This window comes from Ictalurus punctatus, chromosome 13 (genome assembly GCF_001660625.3).
Source record: "Ictalurus punctatus breed USDA103 chromosome 13, Coco_2.0, whole genome shotgun sequence".
Lineage (NCBI taxonomy): Eukaryota > Metazoa > Chordata > Actinopteri > Siluriformes > Ictaluridae > Ictalurus > Ictalurus punctatus.
Window position 1 is genome coordinate 16,737,863 of NC_030428.2, and position 9,592 is coordinate 16,747,454.

Here is a 9,592-nt window from a genome sequence, read left to right on the forward strand (position 1 = left end):
AGCACAGCAACTTTGTGCCACGTCCACTTCCGGTTCCGTGAGCGTTTCGTTTCTACGTCATCTGCTACAGACCTATCAGATGCGCGCGGATACAGATACACAAACACACACACACTCAGTCGTGTAAGCAAGAGTTATCAGTTCAGCACGGCGCACCAGCAGAGACAACGGTATTAGATGCTTTATTATTATTATTATTATTTAATTAAATAGAGTTACCAGTAGTCCTTGAGCCTAACAGCCATATTTATAAAATGTAGCTAATATTATCCACAGTCTTTGATGTGCTGTCTAGGGGCAGCCATTCTCAAAAAATATGTTGTGTTGAAACTAGACAAGTAGACCCTATGCGATGTAATGCTTAGCTCTGAGTATATAAAGAGATATAGATGGATGGATGGATGGTCCTTTTTCATCCATCTGCATTGCTTTATCCTGGCTAGGGTTACTGTGGATCCAGAGCCTGTTCCAGGAACACTGGTGAGGTGGGGACACACCCTGAATCGCAGATCACCATACACACACACACACACACAAACATTCACACCCTCATTCAGACCTAGGGCAATTCTGATTAGTCAGTCCACTAATTAATATCTCTTTTACAAGCTGGGAGGAAACCGAAGAATGCAGAGATAGCCCACACCGAAACAGGAAGAACATGCACTGAAACTCAACATAGAACCCAAGCATGAACCAGGGACCCTGGAGCTGTGAGAAGGCAATGCTACCCAATGCATCACTGCACCATCTAATAGCTTGCCATTTTTTGCATAATGTGCTGATTTATTGTTTGACATGATTGGTTGGCATTGGGCATGACTTTAAGTTTGATCCTTACTGATCCTCAGGGGGAAAAAATGTTATTTTCAAAAAAGCTTAGCGGATAGCACGTTTGCCTTCCACGTTCAGGATTGGGGGATTCGAATCCCGCCCCTGTTCTGTGTGCACGGAGCTTACATGTTCTCCCTGTGCTTTGGGGGTTTCCTTCGGGTACTCCGGTTTCCTCCCCCAGTCCATAAATGGGTGTAGTAGGCTAAATTGGCATTTCCAAATTTTTCAGTGTGTGAATGTGTATGTGATTGTGCATAATGGGTTGGCACCCTGTCCAGGATGTCCCCTATCTTGCGTCCCGAGTTCCTGGGATAGGCTCCAGGCTCCCCTGCAACCCCGTGTTGGATAAGCGGTACGGAAAATGGATGGATTATGTACACATAATAGTCATACATACAGTTTACGCGCACAATTTACACATATGCACAATGCAGTATTCAGAAGACAATATCAAACTAAAACATAATATATTAATACATTTCATGACCCATGAACACCTCCAAGCATTTTGTTACAGATCACACAACAGCATCTGGTATGGAAGCTAGTGCATTGTCAAGAGGCAAAAAATTGGTTCACTTGGATTTAAAAGGGGCACCTCCCAGACTTAACTACTTATATGAGGTACAAAAAAATTACAGATCCTGTGATCTTCATGCACGTTGTTTAGTCTCAGTACAGCCCTGTGGAATTGACCTCGACCATCTCTTCTACAGCTGATCCAGCTTTTTTCTGATCTTGGTGCAAATGGCATTCTTATTGAGTATGAGGATATGTTTCCCTATGAAGGAGAGCTGACGATTCTTCAGTCAAAATCTCACCCACCATACAGGTGAAAAGACTGTATGTTCTACCCAAAGTGCCATCAGGAATATCAACCTTTTCATTTATTCGATGTTTGTCTGAAGTCACTGTCGCTCATCCACATACAGCCGTGAAGAAATTCTTGCCATTCAAGATGCCGCTTATTCCAGAGGGTTGGAGATCATTCCTCTGGTGCAGACATTTGGACACCTTGAAGTGAGTGATAGAGGTGAATAATGTTTTGTACTGGAAAAATGATATGTCATATACAGTAGATGTATATCAAACTCTCGTTTGAGTTTTGCCAATCGTGCATGTAATACAAATACACAGATAGTTTGTGAAATGATTTGATTTTCATCACATACTTTTTTAAAATTCCATCTTCCTGCCAGTTTGTCCTGAAGCATAGCACCTTTAGCAATTTGCGAGAAGTAAGCCACTGCCTGGGGACCCTGAACCCACACAGCAAGCAAGGACTTGCGCTTATACTGGAGATGCTGCATCAGGTTATGGGGCTTCATCCGAGGAGCACTGTTCTGCATATCGGGGCAGATGAGGTACAGCACAAGCTTGATTTGTTATTGTGTACTACACCACAGAGCTGTTGAATTCTCAAATCTGATTGGTCAAAAGGTATTCATTAATTTTCTATAACATCACAGCCATGACAGTAGTGCTGACTGAACAGCAATTCACAGGATTATATTAACATGCTTGTTCTAATATGTTATTGCTTGTTCACAGGGCCTTACAGTCCTCCCGTACAGGCCTTACAGCAAGGCCAATTCTATTGTTTTCGCTATACATTGGAGACATTTGGGTTTGAGATCAAAAGATGAATGAGACGATAGATCAGAATTTAATCTTTTATTTCCTCGCATTTACATTTAGATTTGTTAAACAACTTAAAACATGGCACATGTTGTATCAGACCACCCAATTTTTAGGTGAGCAAAAGTATAGGAACAGATAGTTTTAAAGTAAAGTAAATAGCACTTAATATTTGGTTGCAAATCCCTTGCTTGTAATAACTGTATCAAGCATAACTCTGCTCCACCACATCGTTGACTATTTTTATTTTGCAGCATATCCCATTGTGTTTTACTCTTTACTTGACGTGTAACTGTGTAACTGCTTTTTATTTGGACCTATTTTAAAATGGTTATGTACATTTTTCTCCTCAGGGTCTGTAGCACTGAAAATTAGCTGTCCTGAGCAGGTTAAAGCGTTTAACAAAGATGAATGTTGATCTATTTATATACATATAGTGATTGTAATCTAAGGCTTTACATTGTTTATTTTCCCAGGTATACATGCTGGGTCAAGGAGAGGAGTCTAAAGAGTGGTTAAGCATTCCAGGTCACAGTACTGACAAGCTGTTCCTCAGTCATGTCACTAAGGTGGCAAAAGGCATTAGGGAGACTTATCCCAGCCTCAGTGTGATAATGTGGGACGACATGCTGAGGAATATGACCACTGACACCATTAAAGGTGAACTCACATTATACAGTTTTGTTTTGCTTATAAGCACTCAGGAAAGAACAGCATTAGAAAAAAACATTTATTTGGGGGAATTGGCATTTTCTATCACGATGAGACTGAGCTATGCTATATTTCTTCATTAGAGCAAGCATACTGTTTTAAAACAGCAAATTGTTACAGTGTGACAATCTATAGTCATACTGCGAATGTCTGTGCCTTTGTCATTCACTATATTTAGTGAATATATTTGTCTTCGTTTTTAGACAGTGGTCTAGTCGGACTAGTGCAGCCCATGCTGTGGGACTACACACCTACTTTGGATGTGGCCCACAACAGTAAGTTTGGTTTTGCTTCATTTGTTTATCATTTGCTCAGAAGAAATACATGAATGTTGCATGAAATGCACAATATTTTAATTGCAAAATCTGTGAGCGTGCCCCATTGGCTATTATATTCTTTCAGCTAACTGCAGATGAAAATACTGATTACAAGTCTAAAACTCAGCTACTTGAATTTCCATTAAAAATACATGTTTTACTTATGGTAAGTAAAAAAACAAGAAGGAAAACATCACACATGTTTATGGTGTGTATACAGCATACATCAGATATGTCAGATCTAGGCTGATACTGATCTAGCATTTTTGGCCAATATCAGTCTGGTATGACATTAGCACATCCGTAATTTTATATATATATATATATATATATATATATATATATATATATATAATATATATAATGTATGTGTGTGTGTGTGTGTATATATATGTGTATATATATATGTATATATATGTATATATGTATGTGTGTGTGTGTACATATATATGTGTATGTGTATATGTATATATATTTGTAGGTCAATGCAGACTAATTCAAACAAAACAACATTTAACCCTTTAAGGACTCGGGACCATGATCAGGTCCAGATCTACGTTCCTCACATCTGTTACTACATATTTATTCTATTAGTTTTGCTGCTGTTCCTGAACAAGATGTATTAAGATGAATAACTGAGTAATTATCTGAGTGTACAAGGTTAAGTTTGGTTAATTCTCTCCACTCAGTTCTGCTAATGGAGAAATACAAGACTGCTGGTTTATCCCAACAGTGGATTGCGAGTTCTTTCAAAGGCTCCACCACTGTATACACTTGCGTAACCAGCACACAAAGGCATGTGGACAATCATGTTCAGTGGTTAAAAGTGGTAGCTGGTCTTTCTCCTGGCGTTGATCTACAGGGCATTGCACTCACTGGCTGGCAAAGGTACCATGATGTTTAAATTCTGAATCCAAGAATGTGCATGCTGATATTTTTAAAGAATATATTCTGAATTATGTATGCTTATGTATTTATTTATATTTTAACAGATATGACCACCTGTCTGTTTTGTGTGAATTGATGCCCCTCGGCTTGCACTCTCTTGCCTCATGTCTGCAGACTCTACAACATGGTCTGTCTGTACAATTTGCTCCTTTTTATGAGAGCATATAGTACAATCACTCAATATAACAATAACATTAAACAGCTCCATTGTTGCTTTAAAAAAAAATAATACACAAGATACCCAAAGACAAAAAACAGACAAAGAACACTTAAAACAGCTCATAACTGTTTCTTTTTTTTCATTGCGGCTGTTTTAGGAAGCTTTACTCAGGAAGCTCAGCACATGGTGATGGAGATACTTGGCACGGGCACAACTGAAGTTGGAGATGTAGAGAGGTATTAAACGTTCATGCTCATATATTGAGCGTTCAGTGAGAATCAGCAGGATAAGTGATACAGAAAATGGATGGGTGGATGGATATTTTCTACAAAACACAAAATTGCTGTAAAATATTTTATAAAAGTGTGTTACTGTACACGCTAATTCAGAAGATTTGTTAACTTGTTTACTGTTGCATCTCTGGTTCAGGTTGTCTCAAGGTTGCTCCCGCTCATATACTGGCATGAAACTAGCTGAACTAATTATACAGCTAATGGCAATGCTTGAGTCTGAAGATCTCAGACACTTTGAGAGCAATATGTAAGTCATTAAAGTCATAACATAGCATCATTAAAGCCAGTATTTGTGCAGAATGATATACTTATGCTAATACTGATTTAATGCTAGACAATAAGTAAGTACATTCATTAAATCTGGCCATATATGTAACCAAACTGCTCATATTTACTTTTTGAAATTTTCTAGGTATGTGAGAGGCTGGTTTTCACCTTATCACAGACAGCAAAAGACTGTCAACCCACTTATTGCACAACAAATTCAGAAACAGGCACAAATGTAAGCTTTAAATTCTTTGAAACTGATTTTATCATTATCTTTATAATGTTGAGCGTAGTTTAACATCATTAAGATTTTATAATGATTTCGTCGTTGTACTAGTTTGTATTGAACATCAATTCAAAAGTAAAGCTCACACACCCTGTTTATCATGCCATAATATCTGCTATATGGCATAATCCTTAACTATAATATGACGCATTATTTTTTATGCCAGGTTTCTGGAAGCTGTAGCGGTCAAGGTGCAGGAGGTGAGGCAGGAGATGATCCTGCTTTACCCAGACTTAACAGTGGAGGAATGGGTTACTCAGCATGTCACTCCAGTCTGGAAGCCAATTCATGATTTACTGACAGATATCCAAAAAGTCTTGGAGGATATGGGACTTTACATTAGCAAATCTGAAAGTGAGTTTCATTTGAGTTTCATTTTTTAAAAAAAAGTGTTATTGAAATAAGAGAAAATAAGGAGCACAGTTGTTGTTTTTTTCCTAATGTTTATGCCATATCGCTGGATATTGCATAGTTATTTATCAGCTATCTTATTACTTGTGCAAATTGTCTAAATTCAAATTTTATTCTAAATGTTTCATTACCAAAATTTTTTACTTTTGCTGGTGTGTTGAAATCGTAGAATAGTTTACATTTTAATACATTTCCTATTACTTTGTCATTACACTTTTTGTCCCCAATGTACACTTCCCCAATCTTCAACTCGGGCAAATTAACATGCATTTTGAACATGTAAGAGTGTTTTGTATTAGTTCTTTCAATGAAAGAGGGATTGCTCTACACACACTATTAAATTCTCTAAAGGAACATTTTGTCGCAAATTTCTCCATGAATGAATTATATTGAATCAAATGACCAGCTTCATCGATCAAATCAGCAACATATAAAACTTTTTTGTCATACCACTCTTGTTGAATGTCTTCCTATGTATTGTAATGGTCCTATTTTTCCACAGGGTGGAGCCATGTGGTGTGAAGTTGTGAGTAAATATTATTTTTCCTGTAGTGTAATATCTGCTAGTGGAAATTTGAAAGCTTAATAGGCAATTTAGACATCTCAAAATCACCTTTCAGCAAAAATTCTAATTCTCAGACTCTCTTGAATGCACATTTTGGTACATGAAACCATATTGAATTAGGTTGTGTTAAATACGATTTAATCCAATTCAAGTTGAGTACTCCAATTCAGTGGCTTTCAGACCTCCGTTTTTATAATCTTTAATCATCTGGGATTTTTTTAAAATAATGAGTTTGTTTTTCCATATGAAATTAAACATTACAGAGTTAACCTTTTTAATCAGTTGAGGAGAAACATAAAGAGAATAAGATGGTTAAGTTAGTTTAGATATGCCTTCTGCTTTGGTCAAAAGGATTCTGCCCATAATAGACAGATCTCTCTTAAGACAGTGATTATGAGATTTTTTCATACTACCAATTCTCTCTTCTGTATTTACTAGTTCTCCTGTATTGGAATCTTTAGATATTGTTAAACCAAAGTATTTTTCTTCAGATTTAACTGGAATGGATTCTGTACTTTCCTCAACACACGAATACAGAAGTAACAGTTCACTTTTTTTTTTTTTTACATTTAGGCATAGGCCTGATGCTCTTGAAAAAAACTGCATTCATCTCAAGCTTATAATATTTTTTCTTTGTTTGTCTTTTTCAAGGCTGAAAAAATATGATGTACTTTTTTCTCCTTTTTCAATCCACCAGGCTCTTGAATGGATATAAACCCCATTGGCTTTTTCTGAGTACAACTCCTCTAACTGAGATTGCAACAATTGTAGTTTTGCTGTGTTTTCTGGTGACACTTGTGTATTAACTGCAAATAAATTTATTTTCCCAATCAGTTCCTTTTGTTTTTGTTTTCTCATCACTGCTAAGATATTTCCTGTATCAATGGCCTTAATTGTATTACTTGACCTTAAATTTAAACCATTCCCATTTATTAATGCAATACATATCAAGCTTTTCAATCTCCTCAATGAGAGTCATCACCTGTTGACGAAATCTGTCATTCTTTAACAAATCATTATTGAACTTCCAAATATTAGGAGAGATCTGAGGTTTCTTAGAAATTGATAAGGACAGAGTAACCATACAGTGATCTGTAAGTGGGGAAGCTGAAATTATACAGTCTGAGACATCATTACATAATTCACTAGAAATAAGCCAATAAGCTAGTCTCAAGCATTGTCTGTTTCCTGAGGGGTTAAACCCTCCAGTAGTCAACCACATTTGTTGTTGTACACAGAATGTGAACTTCTTTGGGGTTTCCGGTCTAACCATGAACCAGGGGCTTTATTAAAGTCTCCCCCATTATCACATTTTCTAACCAGATTACCAAGTTTCTCAAACATTTCTCTATTAGCCACTTTGTCGTTATAACCATAAATACATGATAATATATAACGTGTCATTTATTTCTATGTCTGCCATTAACCAGTGACCTTCTGTATCCCCTTTATGAACAATTACAGAGCCTTCAAATCTGTTAAATAATAACATTACTCCAGCCAAATCCAGATCCATGTGCTAACAAGGCTAAATCACTCCATTGTATTTTCCAAAATTTTTCATCATTCAAATCAGAATGAGTCGCTTGTAAGAAAACACAATTTGTTTTTTGTTCCTTGCAAAATAGAAAAATGGCACTGTTGTTTTAACCCCCTGACATTCAAAGATAGAAAAGAAATAGACATAAATTAATAAGGTAACTGTTACAATGTGCACTCAACTTCATTCTACTATGCAGGAGTGAACACAGTGTCCTTAAGAACCCAATAACAAAACCATACCAACTTATTGCAAATGAACTGTAGTTAGCTATGTTTTCTTAGACAGCTTTTCTTACACACACACACCCACACACACACACACACACATATATATATATATATATATATATATATATATATATATATATATATATATATATATGTACAGTATGTCACAAAAGTGAGTACACCCCTCACATTTTTGTAAATATTTGATTATATCTTTTCATGTGACAACACTGAAGAAATGACACTTTGCGACAATGTCACAATGTCACACTTTGCGACAAAGTAGTGAGTGCACAGCTTGTGTAACTGTGAATTTGCTGTCCCCTCAAAATAACTCAACACACAAACATTAATGTCTAAACTGCTGGCAACAAAAGTGAGTACACCCCTAAGTGAAAATGTCCAAATTGGGCCCAAAGTGTCAATATTTTGTGTGGCACCATTATTTTCCAGCACTGCCTTAATCCTCTTGGGCATGGAGTTCACCAGAGCTTCACAGGTTGCCACTGGAATCCTCTTCCACTCCTCCATGACGACATCACGGAGCTGGTGGATGTTAGAGACCTTGTGCTCCTCCACCGTCCGTTTGAGGATGCCCCACAGATGCTCAATAGGGTTTAGGTCTGGAGACATGCTTGGCCAGTCCATCACCTTCACCCTCAGCTTCTTTAGCAAGGCAGTGGTCATCTTGGAGGTGTGTTTGGGGTCGTTATCATGCTGAAATACTGCATACTGATCATGCTTTGCTTCAGTATGTCACAGTACATGTTGGCATTCATGGTCCTCATCTGGGTAACAACGGATAGTGTGAAAGTACTCCAGTTTCTTCCCCCAGTCCAAAGACATGCATGGTAGGCTGATTGGCATGTACAAAGTATCCATAGTGTGTGATAGTGTGTGACTGTGCCCTGCGATGGATTGGCACCCCGTCCAGGGTGTACGCCACCTTTTGCCCCATGCTCCCTGGGATACTCCAGGCTCCCATAACCCTGAAGGATAAGCGATATAGAAAATGGATGGATGAATGGATTACTAAGTTCTTTCAAAGTCATTGACTGGTCACTGGCATTGAATGGGTTTAATCTAAACCTCAATAACTGAGGGGAAAAACAACAACAACAGCAACATGTCGGCCTATAAATACTGTCACCTTGGTGTGATGTATTTTGATGGGAGAAATTAGGAATAAAAAGTTACACAGCTATAATAAATAGCCAGATGATTACTGTACATATTTTAATAACGGGTCTAATATTTTAATCGTTAGAACATGTTCATTACAAAATTGAGGGGGTCCGTAGTATTTATTTATTTTTTGTTACAGAAAAAGTTCTCCATGGCGTCTATGACGCTCTTATTATGTACGCGTTAGCGCGACCCGGAAATGATGTT

The 9,592-nt window shown here is 37.3% G+C and overlaps 1 protein-coding gene across 5 annotated transcripts; it reads left to right on the forward strand.

The window, feature by feature from the left end:
* Window positions 1–8: 8 nt before the first annotated feature.
* hexdc (hexosaminidase (glycosyl hydrolase family 20, catalytic domain) containing) lies at window positions 9–7,263 on the forward strand. 5 transcript variants are annotated; one of them, XM_053684923.1, is made up of 17 exons: window positions 60–170; window positions 444–485; window positions 610–1,186; window positions 1,352–1,458; window positions 1,551–1,666; window positions 1,743–1,854; window positions 2,034–2,198; window positions 2,949–3,132; window positions 3,387–3,458; window positions 4,190–4,388; window positions 4,493–4,575; window positions 4,766–4,844; window positions 5,038–5,148; window positions 5,314–5,403; window positions 5,621–5,808; window positions 6,368–6,391; window positions 7,128–7,263. In XM_053684923.1, the coding sequence occupies exons 4-16, from the start codon at window positions 1,372–1,374 to the stop codon at window positions 6,385–6,387; spliced, it is 1,506 nt and encodes a 501-aa protein (XP_053540898.1). In that variant the 5' UTR covers window positions 60–170; window positions 444–485; window positions 610–1,186; window positions 1,352–1,371; the 3' UTR covers window positions 6,388–6,391; window positions 7,128–7,263. The 5 variants fall into 5 exon arrangements, 4 of the variants coding, with proteins under 4 accessions (XP_053540896.1, XP_047015256.1, XP_053540898.1 ...); XM_053684922.1 differs by having other exon boundaries at window positions 444–480; XR_008397642.1 differs by lacking the exons at window positions 444–485; window positions 610–1,186 and adding an exon at window positions 6,922–6,969 and having other exon boundaries at window positions 9–170.
* The last annotated feature ends 2,329 nt before the right edge of the window (window positions 7,264–9,592 follow it).